General features: G+C 41.1%; 1 protein-coding gene across 2 annotated transcripts in view; it reads left to right on the forward strand.

Moving 5' to 3' along the window:
* Window positions 1-506: 506 nt before the first annotated feature.
* LOC123997454 (E3 ubiquitin-protein ligase RNF13-like) overlaps window positions 507-23268 on the forward strand; it is an 85201-nt gene continuing 62439 nt past the window's right edge. Inside the window, exons 1-3 of one of the 2 annotated variants that reach the window (XM_046301710.1) lie at window positions 507-733; window positions 18869-19071; window positions 19313-19393. In XM_046301710.1, coding sequence (XP_046157666.1) covers window positions 18958-19071; window positions 19313-19393 — 195 coding nt within the window. In that variant the 5' untranslated portion in view covers window positions 507-733; window positions 18869-18957. Of the gene's footprint in view, window positions 734-792; window positions 1065-18868; window positions 19072-19312; window positions 19394-23268 lie in introns of those variants that run through there. The other variant, XM_046301711.1, reaches the window with a different exon arrangement.

Genomic DNA, 23268 nt, shown 5'->3' on the forward strand with positions numbered 1-23268 from the left:
AATAGTAGAGAGAATGATTTATTTCAGGTTTTATTTCTTTCATCACATTTACAGTGGGTCAGAAGTTTACAAACACTCAATTAGTATTTGGTAGCATTGCCCTTAAATTGTTTAACTTGGGTCAAACGTTTCAGGCAGCCTTCCACAAGCTTCCCACAATAAATTGGGTGAATTTTGGTCTGTTCCTCCTGACAGAGCTGGTGTAACTGAGTCAGGTTGGTAGGCCTCCTTGCTTGCACACGCTTTTTCAGTTCTGCCCACAAATGTTCTATAGGATTGAGGTCAGGGCTTTGTGATGGTCACTCCAATACCTTGACTTTGTTGTCCTTAAACCATTTTGCCACAACTTTGGAAGTACGCTTGGCGTCATTGTCCATTTGCGACCAAGCTTGAACATCATATTACTGCCTCATGATGCCATCTATTTCGTGAAGTGCACCAGCCCCTCCTGCAGCAAAGTTAAACTGTGATTTACCACACACTCCAGCACAGTTGGTGACGATATGCACCTTTAACTTTTGTTTGCGGACCACCATTATATCATAGAAGAAGAACAAGAAGAGGAAGCTAGCTAGGGATTATTGTTGACATTCTGTCGTACTTTCATGTCTAACTAACGGAATTAAATTATTGGAAATTATTGCGATTCTATTGATAGATGGTAAATAATTCTAATATCCATATTAGTAGTATCTTTTTTTTTAAACAGATGAAACTTCGGTCTGATTTAAAGGTAAGGATCCACGATCTAGCTAACTGTTATAGCATGTGTAGCTAGCGTTGATTGCTAGCTAACGTTAGCAACGCAAACTATGCTTGTGGCTAGACTCGAGGCAAGTCATAATGTAACGTTAACCAGTAAAGATTCCGACCCATACGCTTGTTTATAGCTGCATTGGGGTCGGGTAGATTTCCTGTTTAGATTAAGACACCACGGAGTCGGCGCGAGATATGACTCGGAAAACGTAATTTGAGAAATAGCCTTCTCATCCCTGGATTACAATTTGCAATTGGGATAGTGGGACAATTTTGTGTACAACGCGATTTCTCATCCCTGGATTGAGGTACGTTTTGTGAGCTACATCTCACGCCATCTCTGCAGTGTTTTAAACTAAGGAAGTATGTCCAAACCCAGTGCAATTTTAAGCAAGTGTAGAGTCAAAATATATTCTGGCTTCAAATGTAACAGTTGCCTAATTGTATTTTAGCGTGCTAATAATGGGAGTTTGCTTCATTGGGTATGTTTAGAAAGCTTGCAATAGTTTGCGAAACAGGGTTGGACCAGATTTTCCACTTTGCCACTGTGTTTATGTTAGCAAGATAGAGGATTTGTGACTAGCATAACATTAGCTCGTAAATTCTCACTTGCCAAATGAAGATCACCAAAGGCAAATTATAGTTTGGCTAACTAAATAGGTTGTCATCCAAGAAGGCCATGTGCAGTGTTGGGGTTAAAGCGTTACAGTAATAATATAACTTAGTTATTGTTCCAGTTTGAGTAATAACATTGATAAATAAATGCTACTCTTATCATTCCCTTCCTATTACAGTTATTGTGATATTTGTGATTAATATTCCCTCTCAGTAGGAGCAATATTTAAAAATCCCCTTGCCCCAGATTCTAATTGTTTTCGTCCTCACCAAGTTCCTGATTACGCAGGCACGCACTACTAGTGAGGGAGATGAAAAATGGCAGAAGCATCGAAAACATTGACTTTATCAGCATGGAAGTACTCCCATTACTTCGATTTGGTAGGACAAGGTGACAAGAGTATTACTGTAAACTGTGCCCAGGTGAGAAACTACTTGAAACACAATTTCCAATCTCTTGAAGCACCTGTAAAGGCAACACGCCAACACATAATTTATAGCGAAAGACCCCTGAGACCTGACCACTGTTGCTGAAGATGAGTGTAGGCCTACCTCATCCAAACAGTTAAGGCTTGATTTTAATCTTTCAGTAGGACAGGCTGTAACCCTTGGAGAGCTGAACAAGCTTGTAACTGGGTATGTAGTAAGGGAAATGCTGCCCTTATCCATGTTAATTTAAGCTACTTGTGCTGGTGTATAGGCCTACATAATTTTGACATTGTTTTACACCCAGGGAGTAATATGTAAAGGTATTATAAACTGGGTGGTTTGAGGACAGAATGCTGATTGGCTGACAGCTGTGGTATATCAGACCGTATACCACAGGTATGACAAATAATTTATTTTTACTGTTCTGTTTACATTGGTAACCAGTTGATAATAGCAATAAGGCACCTCGGGGGTTTTGTGATATGTTGCCAATATACCACAGCTCATGGCTGTGTCCAGACACTCCTCGTTGCATCGTTCATAAGAACAGCCCTTAGCCGTGGTAAATTGGCCCTCCCTCGGGCCTTATTGCTTAAATATATAACGCTTTTTGAGTGCACATGATAGCATATTTCATGGGCATTAATGACTATTTATTGCACGACTGCCATTTTCATGCTAGCAGTCGTGCATGTCACAGTCACACAGTACAGTAGCAACATCATTTGATAAACTACAACAAGACAATAGATTTCAGGCATTCAGAGCGTACATTTTCTTCTGAATTTTACCTTATTTTACTGTTAAAGTATCCTGTCATTGTTACACATAGATGCCAGTTTTGTAAATTTGACATTTATCTCAGGTGGGCTTAAAGGGTACAGTAGCACCAAAAACACTACCTCTATACAGAATGTAAATGTCAATAGAAGCATTGTTCAATAGGATCAATACTAACTTTGCATTATATTTTAGTCTATAGTGTGTATTTAAACCTCAAACCATTGGTTTCCAAATATTTTATGAGTAGACTTTGTTATTCTGACTTTTTTCCACCATAAATCACTGTTGTTCTAATTAAGCCCAGTATGCACCTATTAAGCCTGGTTTGCATTGAAACACATGGGGATAGTGTGTTGATATCTCTAATATTCAATGAACCTGAGCGTAAATATGTTTGTTTTTTTGTTCAGATTTAAGTTGATTAAAACACAAGAAGTACAGTTATATTATGCATCTAGCCAAAAAAATAAACCTGACGAATAGTAATGATCAGTTTTTAAAAATAACTTTAGGGGAGATTAATATAAATCTAATTTTACATAAGAAATGACAGATTTATACATTTTAACATTTTGGAAATGAATTGAAATAGATTATTTAAGAGGTCAGCTTATTTGTAACACCCATGGGATAAAAGGAAAGACAAAGTACGAAAAGCAGGGCCTGAAGTTATTTATAAGACTTCATACTAAGTATTTTCTCAATACTCTTTTGATGAAGATTTTAAACATGTATCTTGGTCTGATGTGTATAAGGAGCAGAATCCAGATGCATGCAGTATTTGTAAAATTATTCTTGCCAATTGTTGACAAAGAGTCTCTTAACAGGTGCATAACTGTGAGAACTGCTAGAGAGTCCCCTGGATCGATGATGAATTGAAAAATTGTATGGTTCAAAGAAATTATGCTAAAAATCAGGCAAACAAGTCAGGCTGCTCAGCTGATTGGTTGAAATACTGCCAATTGAGAAATGTTGTGAAAAGACTTTGGAGCATCTTAAATGATATCATGGGCAGAAAACCCAATTAATCTCCATCGTTCATTAAAGTTAATGGGTCATTTATAACAAAACCTTTTGATATAGCTAAAATCTCAATGATTATTTCACAGGTAAAGTAGACAAACTGAGAAGTGAAATGACATTGAACTGTGAACCATCATATTTGCGTATTGAAGATCTTTGTGTTGAATTTGTCCAAGTTTGTGTGGAGCAGGTGGAAAAACTATTGTTATCCATCAGTAATATACAGTAAGCTACCAGGTATAGACAACCTAGATGGGAAACTATTGAGAATGGTAGCAGGCTAATAGCAGGCTATTACCCCCAAAGCCAATTCCTCCTTTGGCCGGCTTTCCTTCCAGTTCTCTGCTGCCAATGACTGGAACGAACTGCAAAAATCACTGAAGCTGGAGACTCATATCTCCCTCACTAAATTTAAGCACCAGCTGCCAGAGCAGCTCACAGATTACTGCACCTGTACATAGCCCATCTGTAAATAGCTGATCCAACTACCTCATTCCCCATACTATTATTTATTTGATTTATTTTCCTTTGCACCCCAGTATCTCTACTTGCACACTCATCTTCTGCACATCTATCACTCCAGTGTTTAATTGCTATATTGTAATTATTTCACCACTATGGCCTATTTATTTTACATTCGGTACCCATTAAATCCAATCCAGACTTTTCAAATATTTTATAATAAAAAGTGTAGCTCCCTCCAGTAACCAGAAGCACAACTGTTCCATGATTTTAACTGGCAGTTTTTTATTCTGTAGTTTTAGTCAGAAATGTCACCTTCCGTGAGAACTATAAAGTAAATGACAACACAGTTAAGCACACTCTTACAACTTTCTTGTCTTATGAGTAACTTATTAGCTTGATGTAACTCTGAAGTGTTTACATACATAAAAACAGTTTAGCCAGAGGTATAACAGTAACAGATTAAACGCATGAATAAATAAAATACCTCATTGGCTGCTTATTACAGAAGGGAGAAAATCAAAAACAACACACTTCTTATTCCTGGCATGAATTCACGCTTCATCCTTAATTATTATAATGTTACCATCCTAACATACACGCTTCAACCTTTACGAACTACACTCGAAGACACAAAAAACCTAGCTGTGTGGGAATGCCGTCATTCCATGTAGTTCCGCTTGTCTTACCATTCCCCCCGCATAGTGAACACGTAAACAATTCAAACAAAAAACAACAACATAGACTGACCGGTTAATTGTCAGTTACAAAAAGTAAAGTCGTACAACTTCACATGAGAGATACATTTTCCATTTTAGCTGAACTTTTCCTATAAAAATAGGGCAGTATATGTTAGAAATGTCTAATCCTTCCAATTGTTACATGACTGTTCAGAATCTGCAGAATATAACAATCCAACAGGCTGAATTAAGAAAGGTGTTGTTAAATGATTTGCTCCATCACACAAACGCATAAAAGTACACACACCAACAGAATTAAGAATGTTTATTCAAATAGTCATTAATTGATAGAAAAGCTAAAACCAACTACATTAATCTGAGACATACTCTGGCAGTGTGCAGTATTAATGACCAGTAAGCTCAGACAATATCCATAATGTCTATAGAAAGTATGAACACTTCAAGACCCTATGGTCAGATGTCTTTTCCTAAAGGCGGCATGGTAAGTAATGGAATTGAAGTTGGGAATAATGGGAATTTAAAATAGTGTTGCTGTGGACACTGGATAATCTGGCTAACACACGCACATATTTAACATAGCTGTGATACCGCACTTATGTTACTCAGTTCAGGTAGCATTCAATGTCCTGCGTTTGTGTTAACCATGGCAGCCAGCATTGCAAATAAAGACATTCGTAGAACGATAATCAACCTCTTTCTGTGGATCCTTTCCCCTTAATGTAATTTTCATGTCAGCCAGGCCAATCTTTCAATATAAACACAATTTATTTTGCGCTTTAGTTGAGCAAAATAAGTAGTGTTGCTCGGGTTGACAAGGCAATTGAAAGAGTGCCTGAGTCGTGCAGAAAAATATCAATGCTTTATCCTCGAGAGAACAAGTTGTTTCCCTGACTGCTACCTACAGTATGGCTGCTACTCAAACATGCTATAGCCTAACAGTAAATGAATAGATGACATTCACTGCAATTACAAACTTGTCTCCAGTATAACGCTACATACACAGACAGACCCACTGTGGATCTTTGTAAAATAAATCTGTATGAAAAGGCATCCCAGGTCTGTTTTGTCAATGGGCACAACTTTGACCCTTTTCAGGAAACTAGGCGTATGTTACGGGTCACTACTTCACAGGAGAACCATTTGAACGTAAACTTATTTTTATTTATCAAAATTGTTTTTTGGGCAGAAATGCCTTCTGTAAATACGAATAAAACAGTAAAATTATGAGCCTAGTTAGTTTAGCCACAGAAAAAGGGAGCAACCTTCCCACTAGCCATGATTGGCTGAGATAATCAGTGGGATGGACATGCCAAGAGATGAGTTTGGATTTGTCTGCCATATAGCACGCTTCTGTCTATTTGAGCTGGTCAGTATGTGTAGGTAATCCTGTCTAATGCGACTTTAAAATGTTTTTTATTTATTATTGTGTAGTAAAACTTAACAAAATACTTCTATGTAAGTGTCCATTTCAAAAGAATGTCACTGCAAAAACTGTTTCAGAGCACTCTTGTCTGAGTGGGATAGAGCGCAGAATACCTGATTCATTTACCAATGCTCAACACCCGTTGAATACGGCTGGTGTCAATAAACGTCGGCAAAAAAGTATAATTAAATTGTTGCCAGGAGCACAGTTAGTCACCAACACTCTCGATAACATAAAAACAGCCTAACCATCTCTGCTAGGGTGAGTAAAATGGTCAGAGTTTGGGTGGGGGCTAAAGCTTAAGATGATTCTCATGGCATTGCACACGGTCAGTGTGAACCAGAGTGACTTGACACATCAACGGGCCAAGCAAGCTGTACCAACAAAACGGAAACAACACAGGACGTCCTATTTAACGAAAGGGGTTGCAGTCTGCCGTGAAGTGTTCATCCATGTATACAGGTAAGAGTCTAGCTACAGTTTCAGATATTATACGTTTCTAATTTTGTCAAAGTTGTTTTCATTGCAAGTTAAAGCTTACTGTTAGCTAGCTAGCTGACGTTATAGATGGCTGGCTCACAAGCTAACATTCCGTTTATGATCTGTATGTAGTAATGTTATCTCAGAATGCCATTTCGCATTACTAGTCATAGCCTAACTTGCTAACATTGAACCTATTTGGTTAACCTTTAGCTAGCTATGACAATCAGTTTGTATTGCTAGTACTCTATGGATTAGGATTATGGTTAATTGTTTAGCTTGCATGTCTAAGCAAAAGACTCCACTTCGCCAGATGATTACATGACCCATCAAGTTAGCCAGGTGTGACGGTGATTACGGCTATCTATTGTATAATAATGCCAAAATATTTGTATCTGGAATTTGTCTTTCAGCATCAGTAGAACACACCTGACTCTCCTCCACCAGTCATACAAGGAGAATGGTCTAATGCCTCCCATCAAAAAGAGAGCTAGTCCAAGCAAGCACCGGTTATAGCTGAAGCATGAGGACTTGCAGCAAGTTGTGAACTTCATCAACAACTACACAGAGGACGATGCAATAGTATTACCAGGATGCCACCCAGGACGCAAACGGTGGAAAGCTGCTGACATCCCATCCCATGTGACAAAAGCAGTGACGTGGCGTCTCTACACGGAATCGATGGCAACACTTGGTATGTAAAGCATAAACAACACGTTTTGATTATTTAATTTATCTCCAACATGATTGGCACTACTTTTATTGATCTCACATAATTTGTTTTGTTATTTCCTGTTTTACAGCTTCGGTGCTCTGGAGCCTGGTGTTGTCACCAAGGAGCGTTCGTACTCCGTCGGGAACATGTTTCAGCTGCTGCACAACGCTGACATCCCTCCTCCCATAGATGGTCTGCCTGTACAAGCACCACCTGGACTGGACACAGCTAGACAAACTTATATTTTTGAGAAGATCAGGGAGTTTTGTGACTAAGAGGCTATTGACATCACACGCCCTGCACCAAAGTCAAGGGCAGGACAGAATCGGGCTCTCCAAATATAGATTCCCTTGTTCATGCGTGGTTCGGACGGATTCCCAGTCATCAGCACTATCTGCAGTGCCTCTATTCAAATGACTGTGATAAGAAGAATGGCGCCGGAGAGGATGGTTGATGTTTTACGTGCTCCTAACCAACTGTGTTATTTTATTCGTCTTTTTGCATTGTTTGTAACTTATTTTTTAAACTTATTTTGTACATAATGTTTCTGCTACCATTTTCTTATGACCGAAAATAACTTCTGGACATCAAAACAGCGATTACTCACCACCAACTGGTAGAAGCTTTATCCTTTAATGAGTCCGACGAGAATGAAATACTTCTTTCCCGGGAATGGGCCCAAATCCCTGTCATTTGCATGAAGAGAAGAAAAAAAAGGGGGCGGAGGTCGGGCTGCCTTCTGAGAATTCGTAGGCAAGTAACGCTGAAACTGGAGTGGGTCTAGGGTGTAACGCTGAAATGCATGAGAGCATGTGTGATCATGCTCTTCACAGCTGATGTGAGTAAGAACAGGTCAACATTCACAAGGCCGTAGGGCCTGACGGATTACCAGGACGTGTACTCCGAGCAGGCGCAGACCAACTGGCAAGTGTCTTCACTGACATTTTCAACCTCTCCCTGTCTAAGTCTGTAATACCAACATGTTTCAAGCAGACCACCATAGTCCCTGTGCCCACGAACACTAAGGTAACCTGCCTAAATGACTACCAACCCGTAGCACTCACGTCTGTAGCCATGAAGTGCACACTATTATCCCAGAAACCCTAGACCCTCTCCAATTTGCATACCACCCTAACAGGTCCACAGATGATGCGATCTCTTGCACTCCACATTGCCCTTTCCCACCTGACATAAGGAACACCTATGTGGGAATGCTATTCATTGACTACTACACCTGAGACTTAACACCTCCCTCTGCAACTGGACTTCCTGACGGGCCACCCCAGGTGGTAAGGGTTAGTAACAACATGTCTGCCACGCTGATCCTCAACACGTGGGCCCCTCGGGTGTATGCTTTGTCCCCTCCTTTACTCCCTGTTCACTCATGACTGCACGGCCAGGGACGACTCAAGCACCATCATTAAGTTTGCCAATGACCTCCCGGCCTATAGGGGGAGGTCAGGGACCTGGCCGTGTGGTGCCAGACAACAACCTCTCCCTCAACGTGATGAAGAAAAAGGAGATGATTGTGGACTACAGGAAAAGGAGGACCGAGCACGCCCCATTTGGCATTGATGGGGCTGTAGTGGAGCAGGTAAAAAGCTTCAAGTTCCTTGGTGTCCACATGACCAACAAACTAACATGGTCCAAGCACACCTAGACAGTCATGAAGAGGGCACAACAAAACCTATTCACCCTCAGGATACTGAAAAGATTTGGCATGGTTCCTCAGATTCTCAAAAGGTTCTATAGCTGCACCATCAAGAGCATTGCATTGGTTGCATCACTGGCTGGTTTGGCAACTGCTCGGCCTCCGACCGCAAGGCACTACAGAGAGTAGTGTATACTGCCCAGTACATCACCGGGGCCAAGCTTCCTGCCATCCAGGACGTCTATACCAGGCAGTGTCAGAGGAAGGCCCTAAAAATTGTCAGACTCCAGCCACCCTAGTCATAGACTGTTCTCTCTGCTACCGGAGCGCCAAGTCGAGGTCCAAAAAGCTTCTTAACAGCTTCTACCCCCAAGCCATAAGACTCCTGAACAGCTAATCAAAGGGCTACCCAGACTCCTCTTTTACGCTGCTGCTATTCTCTGTTTAATTTATGCATAGTTACTTTAACTCTACCTACATGTACATATTACCTCAACTAACCGGCACATTGACCCCCTTAATATAGCCTCATTATTGTTATTTTACTGCTGCTCCTTTAGTTGTTACTTTTATTTATTATTTTTACTTTGGTGTTTTTTTTATTTATTAGTTTTAAAAAAACTACATTGTTGGTTAGGCCTTTTAAGTAAGCTTTTCACTAAGTTATATCTGTTGTAATTCAGCACATGTGACAAATAACATTAGATTTGTTTGATGTTAATAGTTAGCAATTAATACTTAACAAATGGTAGGACATTTCTGTTCTGTTTAATTCTGTGTTTCTGTAAAGAGATGGTTTCCTGCAGTTAGTCTGGGCGTATGGTCAAGTAAATGCGTTTTGCTATAGATAGCTTGGGCTGACAATGACTTGGTGATAATTACCTGAAGTTGGCATTCTATAGACAATATGTGGTATGTGTGTGACCCGAGATAGCCTGGAAGAGTTCAGAACAATGCCTCATTGTCTGATCATCCTGGCATCTGGGAAACTAAGCCGGGTTGGAAGAATAACAATATCCTCTGTAGATAACCAGGTGATGAACAAGGTGGCTTATGGAAGTTGGAACCAGCCTGACTGAGCATTTTTAGGTCCTATATAACATCAGTTTTTTTCATTATCAGTTAAGCACTCTGCAACGCGTGTGGGGTCGACGGTTTCATTATTGCAATAATTAATTGATATTAAATAAAAATGATTGTTTTTCAAGAAATGACTCTCTCTCAATACTGAATTTCCACGAGATGATTCTCCTAACACACATTGCTGCTACTATTATATATATTTTTATCCTGCTGCTCAGGGACTTTACCCCTGATTGTATGCTTATAACTACCTCATCTATCACTGATATTGTTCTTGTACATACTGTATATTATTTTCTTTATATTGACACTGTTTCTGATATTGCTACTATGCAAGTAAGCATTTGGCGTTAGCATTTACCCCTTCTGTAGAGACCCATCCACTTAGCAAGATGTGGCTGGGGGTTATAGCATTTCTTTTCACATTACCCATTAATTTAGACAAATCAAATCAAATTTTATTTGTCACATACACATGGTTAGCAGATGTTAATGCGAGTGTAGTGAAATGCTTGTGCTTTTAGTTCCGACAATGCAGTAATAACCAATAAGTAATCTAACTAACAATTCCAAAACTACTGTCTTACACTTGTGTGTATAAGGGGATAAAGAATATGTACATAAAGATATATGAATGAGTGATGGTACAGAGTGGCATAGGCAAGATACAGTAGATGGTATCGAGTACAGTATATACATATGAGATGAGTATGTAAACAAAGTGGCATAGTTAGTGGCTAGTGATACATGTATTACATAAAGATGCAGTAGATGATATAGAGTACAGTATATACGTGTACATATGAGATTAATAATGTAGGGTATGTAAACATTATATTAGGTAGCATTGTTTAAAGTGGCTAGTGATATATTTTACATCATTTCCCATCAATTCCTATTATTAAAGTGGCTGGAGTTGAGTCAGTGTGTTGGCAGCAGCCACTCAGTCTGATGGCCTTGAGATAGAAGCTGTTTTTCAGTCTCTCGGTCCCAGCTTTGATGCACCTGTACTGACCTCGCCTTCTGGATGATAGCAGGGTGAACAGGCAGTGGCTCGGGTGGTTGTTGTCCTTGATGATCTTTATGGCCTTCCTGTAACATCGGGTGGTGTAGGTGTCCTGGAGGGCAGGTAGTTTGCCCCCGGTGATGCGTTGTGCAGACCTCACTACCCTCTGGAGAGCCTTACGGTTGTGGGCGGAGCAGTTGTACCAGGCAGTGATACAGCCCGCCAGAATGCTCTCGATTGTGCATCTGTAGAAGTTTGTGAGTGCTTTTGGTGACAAGCCGAATTTCTTCAGCCTCCTGAGGTTAAAACTTGCTACCCTCTCCACTACTGTTCCATCGATGTGGATAGGGGGGGTGTTCCCTCTGCTGTTTCCTGAAAGTCCACAATCATCTCCTTAGTTTTGTTGACGTTGAGTGTGAGGTTATTTTCCTGACACCACACTCCGAGGTCCCTCACCTCCTCCCTGTAGGCCGTCTCGTCGTTGTTGGTAATCAAGCCTACCACTGTTGTGTCGTCCGCAAACTTGATGATTGAGTTGGAGGCGTGCGTGGCCACGCAGTCGTGGGTGAACAGGGAGTACAGGAGAGGGCTCAGAACGCACCCTTGTGGGGCCCCAGTGTTGAGGATCAGTGGGGTGGAGATGTTGTTGCCTACCCTCAACACCTGGGGGCGGCCCGTCAGGAAGTCCAGTACCCAGTTGCACAGGGCGGGGTCGAGACCCAGGGTCTCGAGCTTGATGACGAGCTTGGAGGGTACTAGGGTGTTAAATGCCGAGCTGTAGTCGATGAACAGCATTCTCACATAGGTATTCCTCTTGTCCAGATGGATTAGGGCAGTGTGCAGTGTGGTTGAGATTGCATCGTCTGTGGACCTATTTGGGCGGTAAGCAAATTGGAGTGGGTCTAGGGTGTCAGGTAGGGTGGAGGTGATATGGTCCTTGACTAGTCTCTCAAAGCACTTCATGATGACGGAAGTGAGTGCTACGGGGCGGTAGTCGTTTAGCTCAGTTACCTTCGCTTTCTTGGGAACAGGAACAATGGTGGCCCTCTTGAAGCATGTGGGAACAGCAAACTGGGATAGGGATTGATTGAATATGTCCGTAAACACACCAGCCAGCTGGTCTGCGCATGCTCTGAGTGCGCGGCTGGGGATGCCGTCTGGGCCTGCAGCCTTGCGAGGGTTAACACGTTTAAATGTTTTACTCACCTCGGCTGCAGTGAAGGAGAGGCCGCATGTTTTGGTTGCAGGCTGTGTCAGTGGCACTGTATTGTCCTCAAAGCGGGCAAAAAAGTTATTTAGTCTGCCTGGGAGCAAGACATCCTGGTCCGTGACTGGGCTGGTTTTCTTTTTGTAATCCGTGATTGACTGTAGACCCTGCCACATACCTCTTGTGTCTGAGCCGTTGAATTGAGATTCTACTTTGTCTCTATACTGACGCTTAGCTTGTTTGATTGCCTTGCGGAGGGAATAGCTACACTGTTTGTATTTGGTCATGTTACCGGTCACCTTGCCCTGATTAAGAGCAGTGGTTCGCGCTTTCAGTTTCACGCACACCGAATCAGCGTATTCGTCAATGTTGTTGTCTGACGCAATACGAAACATATCCCAGTCCACTTGATGGAAGCAGTCTTGGAGTGTGCTCCGGTTGTGCTATTTAGAAACAAACAGGTGACTGACTCAACTGGTCTGGGGAACTACGATAAGCTTCATAATGTAAAATTATGTGACTGGTGAAATTAAGAATGCAATCTGCTTTATCTCCTAATGTATTGCACAAGTTGATTGCATGTATTTACTTATTAAAATGTATGGGGAAAAACTTCATAGTTTCAATGGTATTGAAAAATCATCCAGTGGCTATTTCCAAATACCTCGGTATACGGTATACCGCCAAAGCCAAATTTGATGTCAATGCTAATATGCCAAAACATTTGTACAGTTGAAGTCGGAAGTTTACATAGACTTAGGTTGGAGTCATTAACTCGTTTTTCAACCACTCCACAAATTTCTTGTTACAAACTATATTTTTGGCAAATCGGTTAGGACATCTACTTTGTGCAAGTAATTTTTCCAATAATTGTTTACAGACAGATTATTTCACTTATAATTCACTGTATCCCAATTCCAGTGGGTCAGAAGTTTACATACACTAAGTGCCTTTAAACAGCTTTGGAAATTCCAGAAAATGATGTCATGGCTTTAGAAGCTTCTGATAGGCTAATTGACATCATTTGGGTCAATTTGAGATGTACCCGTGGGTGTATTTCAAGGCCTACCTTCAAACTCAGTGCCTCTTTTCTTGACATCATGGGAAAATCTAAAGAAATCAGCCAAGACCTCAGAAAACAAATTGTAGACCTCCACAAGTCTGGTTCATCCTTGGGAGCAATTTCCAAATGCCTGAAGGTACCATGTTCATCTGCACAAACAATAGTACGCAAGTATAAACACCATGGGACCATGCAGCCGTCATACCGCTCAGGAAGAAGACACGTTCTGTCTCCTGGAGATGAACATACTTTGGTGCGAAAAGCAAAGGACCTTTTGTACCTGTTTCCTCCAGCATCTTCACAAGTATCTACAGTGCTGTGAAAAAGTATTTGCCCCCTTCCTGATTTCTTATTTTTTTGCACATTTTTTCATACTTAAATATTTCAGATCATCAAACAAATTTTAATATTACACAAAGATAACCCAAGTAAACACAAATGCAGTTAAGTGATTATTTGATTAAGGGGAAAAAGCTATCCGAACCTTCATGGCCCTATGTGAAAAAGTAATTGCCCCCTAGACCTAATAACCGGTTGTGCCACACTCAGCAGCAACAACTGCAATCAAGCGTTTGCGATAACTGGCAATGAGTCTTTCACATCGCTGTGGAGGAATTTTGGCCCACTTTTCTTTGCAGAATTGTGTTAATCCAGCCACATTGCAGGGTTTTCGAGCATGAACCGCCTTTTTAAGGTCACGCCACAGCATCTCAATTGGATTCAAGTCTGGACTTTGACTAGGCCACTCCAAAACCTTCATTTTGTTTTTTTAAGCCATTCAGAGGTGGACTTGCTGGTGTGTTTTGGATCAATGTCCTGCTGCCAGAATCCAAGTGCGCTTCAGCTTGAGGTCACGAACTGATGGCCGGACATTCTCCTTCAGGATTTTTTGGTAGAGAGCAGAATTCATAGTTCCATCAATCACAGCAAGTCGTCCAGGTCCCGAAGCAGCAAAGCAGCCCCAGACCATCACACTACCACCACCATATTTGACTGTTGGTAGGATGTTCTTTTTCTGAAATGCTGTGTTACTTTTACGCCAGATGTAACGGGACGCACACCTTCCAAAAAGTTAAACTTTTGTCTTGTCAGTCCACAGAATATTTTCCCAAAAGTCTTGGGGATCATCAAGATGTTTTTTTGCCAAAAGTGAGATGAGCCTTTATGTTATTTTTGGTCAGCAGTGGTTTTTGCCTTGGAACTTTTCCATGGATGCCATTTTTGCACAGTCTTTCTTATGGTTCACTCATGAACACTGACCTTAACTGAGGCAAGTGAGGCCTGCAGTTCTTTAGATGTTGTGGGGTAATTTTGGTCGGCCGGCAACTCCTGGGAAGTTTCACCACTGTTCCAAATTTTCTCCATTTGTGGATAATGGCTCTCACCATGGTTCGCTGGAGTCCCAAAGCTTTAGAAATGGCTTTGTCACCCTTTCCAGACTGATAGATGTCAATTACTTTGTTTCTCATCTGTTCCTGAATTTCTTTGGATCACGGCATGATGTCTTGCTTTTTGAGATCTTTTGGCCTACTTCACTTTGTCAGACAGGTTCTATTTAAGTGATTTCTTGATTCAACAGGTCTGGCAGTAATCACGCCTGGGTGTGGCTAGTGAAATTGAACTCAGCTTTCCAAAAAATGTGATTAACCACAGTAAATTCATGATTTAACAAGGGGAGGCAATTACTTTTTCACATAGGGCCATGAAGGTTCGGATAGCTTTTTTCCCTTAATAAATAAAATTATCACTTAACTGCATTTTGTGTTTACTTGGGTTAACTTTGTGTAATATTTACATTTGTTTGATCATCTGAAATATTTAAGTGTGACAAATGTGCAAAAAATATAAGAAATCAAGAAGAAGGCAAATACTTTTTCACTGCACTGTATATCCACAGTAAAACGAGTCCTATATTGACATAACCTGGAAGGCCGCTCAGCAAGGAAGATGCCACTGCTCCAAAACCGCCATAAAAAAAGCTAGACTACGGTTTGCAACTGCACATGGGGACAAAGATTGTACTTTTTGGAGAAATGTCCTCTGGTCTAATGAAACAAAAATAGAACTGTTCCACGCTACAAACGTATTTCCTCCAACGTTATAATGAAAAGGCTCCCCTCTGTCCCAAAACATGTTCTCTGGAGACTTGTGAGTGGAGTGCTGATGACATCGCCCATTGTATGCGCTTTCGGTAACCTGATTGTGTCCAGACTGAGGAGAAATCCGCACACAATGCATCCCTGACCAACTCCTGAAGTGGTCAGCCAGATCGGAACACAATCAGACCACAAAGCGACTTTTGTGCATCTAGACCAGGCCTGGGAAATGGCCAGCCCGGGGGCCATATGCGGCCCGCAGAATCATGCTCAGATCACATAAAGAATTTGCGATAGTAAAGTTTTGAAAACGTATTTGTTAATCAAATTAAAAGCCCAATGAATACTCTCCTTTGTGTAATGATTTAACTCCCACCGCTTGTGGGACATTTATTTTGAATGCACGTATAAATAACAACTGCACAAGGACAGACAGTGACTGACAGGCTGACACACACGTCACAGTTAGTAGCTAGCTAGAAATTGCGCAAAAGTGAGTTTTTCAGAAATTTCAAAGGAAAGTAGACAATGAATATAGGATGTTCCATTAAGAGTGGACATTTTATTATTGATATTTATTGAGGTATCAGGGAAAGCTGTGTGCTTAATGTGCAAAGAGAGCATCGCTGTCTTGAAAGACTACAACTTGTCCTGACACTTCCAGACGAAGCATGCAGAAAAATATAGGAATATGTCTTCTGAGCAGAGGGCAAGTGCATCCAAAGAGTTGCTTTCTCAGTTGCAAAAGAATCAATGACTTTTCACAAAACTGCATTCAGCAAACAACGGAATTGCAATAGCTAGCTATGTACTGTCCCACAAAATTGCTAAACATAGCAAGCCATTCGCTGAGGGCGAATTGATTAAATAATGTTTAATTGACTCTGCAGCAAGACTTTGCTCCGACAAGAAAGATCTGTTTGAAAATGTTTCCCTGTCAAGACGAACAGTGACAGATGTTGAGGACATCTTAGAGAACATGGAACAACAGTTGAAAGACAGGGTAAAGGATTTCATATATTTCTCCTTGGCCCTGGATGAGAGCAGGTGACAAGACGCAGATGTTGATATTCTTACGAGGCATAACCCCAGACTTTGAAATTACAGAGGAGCTTGCTTCAGTGCAGTCAATGAAGAGCACAACCGCAGGGAAACATTTATTGGGGGAGGTTAATAAGGGTGTGGCAAAGCTGGGACTGAGTTTTGAAAACGTATCCAGTGTTACCACTGATGGGTGTCCAAACTGGACAGGAAAAAATGCGGCCTTTTGAAAAGGATACAAGATCAAGTAGCTGAGCTGATCCCAGATCAGAAAATAATTTTCCTGCATTGCATTATTCATCAGGAGATGCTCGGTAAATGTGTTCTGAAAATGAGCCATGTTGTAGATACAGTCACTAAAGTGGTAAACTTCATAAGAGCAAAATCTTTAAACCGCAGGCAGTTTGTCTTTCTGTTGGAAGAGACAGTCGGGTCATGCAGATCTCCCCTACCACACAAAGGTGAGATTGGCTGAGTTTGAGGAAGGTGCATAAAAGGGTGTGGGACCTGAAGTCAGAGATTGCTGAGTTATTGCAAATGAAAGGAAAATATGTGGATTTCCCTCAACTGCAAGATAAAGAATGGTTGGCTGATTTTTGCCTTCACTGTGGACATCATGGCCCTCATGAATGAACTGAATTCCCAACTACAAGGGAAGGGCCTTTTTGCACATTCGATGTACAGCCTTGTCAAAGCCTTCAAGGGAAAATTGCTCCTCCTGACCCACCAAGGAGGGGCCAATGAACGCACTCACCTTCTGACACTACTAGTCTGTTCCCTATCAGATGACCAATGGGAGAAGTATACATCGCTGATACGTGCTTTGAATGGTGAGTTTTCTCATCGTTTTGAGTATTTCAAAGTGTTGGAAAATGACATGCTGTTGGTTTCCTCTCCTTTCACCTTCAATGTGGATAACGCTCCCGCTGACCTGCAACTTGAGCTTACCGATCTTCAGTCTGATGCAATGATTGGAGAAGTATTCAAAACAATGTCACTGACGAGGTTCTATGCATTTCCAAAGATTAGGAGTAATGCTCAGAAGATGTTTGTACTGTTTGGGTCAACCTATGTATGTGAACGGACATTTTCAGTGATGAAATATAACAAGTCAAGGCACAGATCATCCCTTACCTCTCAGCAATCCTGCACATAGCGACATCAGAAACTATACCGGACTTCACTGCTCTAGTCAATGCCCATCAGAGACTTCACTCCTCACACAGATTGAGTAGTTTAAATGTAATGTTGAGCTCTCTTTCTTGTGTTTTTGTGCATACCCGTTAACAAGAGTTCTGTCCGTGGTGCTGAAAGCACAGTGTACTTTTCCCTCCGTGTAGATCATTGCATGTTTACTAATGAATGTAAGTGCCAAGTGTAGACAAAATCTAGGAGAGGAGAGGTAGTCTATAGGATACTGAATCTGAAGCAGCAAGAATGATGAGAGAGCGGTTACATTTTGCCTACCTTTTAGGAGTGGGACAATTTGCAGGCAGAGACAATAAATGGGTTATCAATATTTATTTCCAGAAAATGTAGTAGGCCTAAAGTATAGCCTAATCATATTAAGTTAAACTATTTGGAAAGATTACTGCACTGTGCTTCTCCGCCCATGCGGAGGGTTGTTAAGGGAAGGTATATTACTGAAAACGTTCAAAGTTTGCCAGTAAACTACCAGATTTTTGGTTTCTTTCAAGTTATGGGGGGAATGTATCTATTGGCCTTTTGATTTAATATTATCACAGGTGTCTAATTATCCCTGGCCCTTAGTGTGTAAAATATTCAAATAAGATCAACAAATATATATGGCATTCCAGAGCTTTAAAACATCCTAAATATAAACTATCAACTAGGTGAATACCATTGGTGTTTCATATGAGGGTTTCAACATGAGATATCCTTTTTTTTTTACACACTTTTATTTATGTAAATTTGTCTTTTTTGTAAATGTTTTGGCGCCAAACTGGTGTTAGTTGTGAAAAAAGTAAATAGTTGGAAAGTTGAAAGTAAATAGTTGGAGTTCATGGAAAATTATTCCATTGTTTATTCGAAAAAAATCATTAATTAGGCAATTTTTTTTCTTAAATCACATGGTGTATCCACTAGAAACTAATAGACAATATGGACACAGATATAAAAATGAATACTATATATCTGAAAAAAATGTTATTAAAGTATAAATTACCAAAGTTAACATAGATTGCCAGAAATGACCTAGGTATTTGAACCCAGGTGTGGTGTGCTTGTTTTCTGTTCTGTGGGAGGCTGGGATAGCAGATGTAGGCCTACAGACAGTGACAAACCTGTGTTTCTGCATGTGTGTACACTCTGCAGGTGTGAGAGCCGCCAGCACTGGGACAGTCCATCTGTGTGTCAGTCTGTGCAGGTGTGTGTCAGTCGACTGGCACAGCTCGGAATGCAAGATGCTGTTCTCCCTAGGGATGCTGATGCTGTCCGCCACACAGATCTACACCATCTTTACCGTGCAGCTCTTTGCCTTCCTCAACCTGCTGCCCGTCGAGGCCGACATCTCTGCCGTGAGTCCCGCAGACTGAGAGACGGACGGGCGCATGGGTGGGCAGGCCGGCATGCATGCAGGAAGGCAGATAGACGGACAGATACACAAACAGACAGACGTGGTCTACAGACATTCAGACAGACTGACTGACTGACTCACTGGTTTACAGAAAACATATTTTGTCTCTGTGCTTGGAGCTTCTAGTTATTAACACCACCAAGTAGTTCATGATACGATTTGTATTCTTATTTCTCTTTCAGTACACATTTGACAACAAAACGGGAAACTTTGATGACCTGCCTGCACGGTTTGGGTACCGGTTGCCCAGCGATGGACTCAAGGTGGGTACAACAATGGTCCATATGTTGACTGTTTACATACCCAGCCATTTCACTGCCATTGACACAAGTTAAAGTATAACCATCATCAGAATATGAACGATAAGCATGGAATCCAATTTTCGGGGGCATATTTCTTGAGATAGTTTTTCTGAGATGGGCATTCTAATGTAAAACAAAAAAATGTGTAACAGAGTGAATTGATTATCAAAAATGATCACTAATGCATATACACTGAGTGTACAAAACATTAGGAACTCCTTCCTAATATTGAGTTTAGGGCTGACCTCAATTAGTCGACTGGTCGATTGTTTGGTCATTAGGCTGTTGGTCGACTGAGATTGTCTTAGTCGAACAATAACAAATATATATGTTTTAGTAGAGCAATAACAAATAAATATATATATAAAACAATTTCGGTCGACCAAACAATCGACCAGTCGACTAATATACAGTACCAGTCAAAAGTTTGGACACACCTACTCATTCAAGGGTTTTTCTTTATTTTACTATTTTCTACATTGTAGAATAATAGTGAAGACATCAAACTATGAAATAACACACATGGAATCATGTAGTAACCAAACAAGTGTTAAACACCCCTTTATATTTTTGGGGTAAACAGAATGGCAACCGTATGTTTTTCATGTTATGTTCCTCATTCTAATCGAGTGGCATCCTCTGACTTCCACTCTTCTTAAATATAGACTGAACATCGAAACCAGCGTTTCCTGTGGAAAGTTTATGATGCGACACATGCCCATACAAACCAAGCAAAACTGGTCAAGCCAACCAAAACCAAGACAAATTGAGGAAGCAAAACTGGTGTTAGACTAGGCCCTGTTTACTTTGGGGTAGTCTAATCACTGATCTAAAAGAATAGATTGCTGTAGGTGATGCGTTGGAACCCCTGATTTCTCCTATCCAGTCATGTCAGATCTGTGACTAGTCCATGCTCTGGATGCAGGAAGGGGAGTGGCCTGGGAAAGTGGAGGGTGGTAGCTGGATTCAGCCTGCGTCTTTGGAGTGGGGCTGTGGCTATGTACACGTCTTTCCTGTGCGAAACATGGAGGGAGCTGAGGGTGAGGTCTTGATAAAGACTGGGAGCTAAGCTGTACCTAAACGGACTGACTGACTATCTCTGTGTTCTCATAGTCATCCAGTACATAATGACAGATCTCTTTAATGGTGAACTAATGCCCATTGCTCCTGACTATTTTAGGTGGTCTCTGCTTTTATGAAAACTCGTCAAATAACTTATAAACAAAGTCGTTTTGAATAATTCTGTGCTGGTTTGAGCAAGATCATGCTGACCGATTTCCTGTCCACAGATCTACTGCCAAAATCTATACAACCAATCCATGGTGAAAAGTTACACATTCCTGTAACATTACCTGTGCTTTAGTCAGTGTGTGGGTATTTTCATCCCTTGTTGTTTTTGTCTGAGCCAGTGCTTGCATTTACAAAAGGACATTTTTTGGTAGCCTACTTAGAGACTGAACCCCATGCACTCATATTCTAGCCTGGAGCATTACTTACATTTCAGCACAGCCCAGTAGCTGCTATCTATGCCACTGTGTTAGAGCATTGGTGCTGGCAATCCCAGGATACGTCCCAAATGACACCCTATTCCCTATATAGTGCACTACTTTTGACCAGTGCCCATAAGGCTCTGGTCTAAAGTAGTGCACTACATAGGAGAAAGAGCCATTTCCTCACAGCAGAGCAGAGCGAGGCCTGAATCCAGATACACTATATATCCAGAAGTATATGGACACACCTTCAAATTAGAGGATTTGGCCATTTCTGCCACTGACAGTTGTCTAAAATCGAGCACACAGCTATGCAATTTCATGGACAAAGATTGGCAGTAGAATGGCCTTACTGAAGAGCTCAGTGACTTTCAACATTGCACCGTCATAGGATGCCACCTTTCCATCAAATCAAATTGTATTTGTCACATGCGCCAAATACAACAGGTGTAGTAGACCTTACCGTGAAATGCTTACTTACAAGCCCCTAACCAACAATGCAGTTCAAGAAATAGAGTTAAGAAAATATTTACTAAATAAACTAAAGTAAAAAATAAAATAAAAAGTTACATAACAATAATGAGGCTATATGTCACGTTCGTTGTATGGATGAGACCAAGGGATGAGACCATACATCTTCTATTTTAATGAAACGAAGAACACTTCAACAAATTTACAAAACAACAAAACAAACGTGACAGCTATATAGAATAAGTGCAGACACAGGCAACTAATACATAGACAATCACCCACGAATTACCCAAGGAATATGGCTGCCTAAATATGGTTCCCAATCAGAGATAACGATAAACAGCTGCCTCTAATTGAGAACCAATCCAGGCAACCATAGACATACAAAACACCTAGACTAGTAAACAACCCCATAAACATACAAAAATCCTAGACAGGGAAAAACACAACAAACCACCCCATGTCACACCCTGACCTAACCAAAATAATAAAGAAAACAAAGATAACTAAGGTCAGGGCGCGACACTATATTCAGGGGGGTGCCGGTACCGAGTCAATGTGCAGGCGTACAGGTTAGTCGAGGTAATTTGTAGATGTAGGTAGAGGTAAAGTGACTATGCATAGATAATAAAAAGCGAGTGGCAGCAGTGTAAAAACAAAGGTGGGGGGTGTTCAATTTTAACAGTCCGGGTGGCCATTTGATTAATTGTTCTTATAGTTTGGGGGTAGAAGCTGTTAAGGAGCCTTTTGGACCTAGACTTGGCGCTCCAGTACCGCTTGCCGTGCGGTCACAGACTGTTCTCTCTATGACTTGTGTGACTGGAGTCTTTTAGAAGTTTTTGGGGCCTTCCTCTGACACCGCCTAGTATATAGGTCCTGGATGGCAGGAACCTTGGCCCCAGTGATGTATTGGGCCGTACGCACTACCTTCTGCAGCACATTACGGTCGGATGCCGAGCAGTTGCCATACCAGGCGGTGATGCAATGGTGCAGGATCTGGGGATCTGGGGATCCATGCCAAATCTTTTCAGTCTCCTTGGGGGACAAAGGTGTTATCGTGCCCTCTTCACAACTGTCTTGGTGTGTTTGGACTAGAGGTCGACCGATTATGATTTTTCAACGGCAATACCGATACCGATTATTGGAGGACCAAAAAAAAGCCGATACCGATTAATCGGACGATTTTCTACATGTTTTATTTATTTGTAATAATGACAATTACAACAACATTGAATGAACACTAATTTTAACTTAGTATATTAAGTATACATCAGTATATAATACATCAATAACATCAATTTAGCCTCAAATAAATCATGCAAAAACAAAGTATTGGGAGAAGAAAGTAAAAGTGCAATATGTGCCATGTAAGAAAGTTCCTTGCTCAGAACATGGTTCCTTTTAACATGAGTCTTCAATATTCCCAGGTAAGAAGTTTTAGGTTGTAGTTATTATAGGAATTATAGTACTATTTCTCTCTATACCATTTGTATTTCATATACCTTTGACTATTGGATGTTCTTATAGGCACTTTAGTATTGCCAGTGTAACAGTATAGCTTCCATCCCTCTCCTCGCCCCTACCTGGGCTCGAACCAGGAACACATCGACAACAGCCATCCTCGAAGCATTGTTACCCATGCAGAGCAAGGGGAATAACTACTCCAAGTCTCAGAGCGAGTGACGTTTGAAACGCTATTAGCGCGCATCCCGCTAACTAGCTAGCCATTTCACATCGGTTACACCAGCCTAATCTCGGGAGTTGATAGGCATGAAGTCATAACCAGCGCAATGCTTGAAGCACAACAAAGAGCTGCTGGCAAAACGCACGAAAGTGCTGTTTGAATGAATGCTTACGAGCCTGCTGGTGCCTACC

Source organism: Oncorhynchus gorbuscha, linkage group LG15, assembly GCF_021184085.1.
Source record: "Oncorhynchus gorbuscha isolate QuinsamMale2020 ecotype Even-year linkage group LG15, OgorEven_v1.0, whole genome shotgun sequence".
Lineage (NCBI taxonomy): Eukaryota > Metazoa > Chordata > Actinopteri > Salmoniformes > Salmonidae > Oncorhynchus > Oncorhynchus gorbuscha.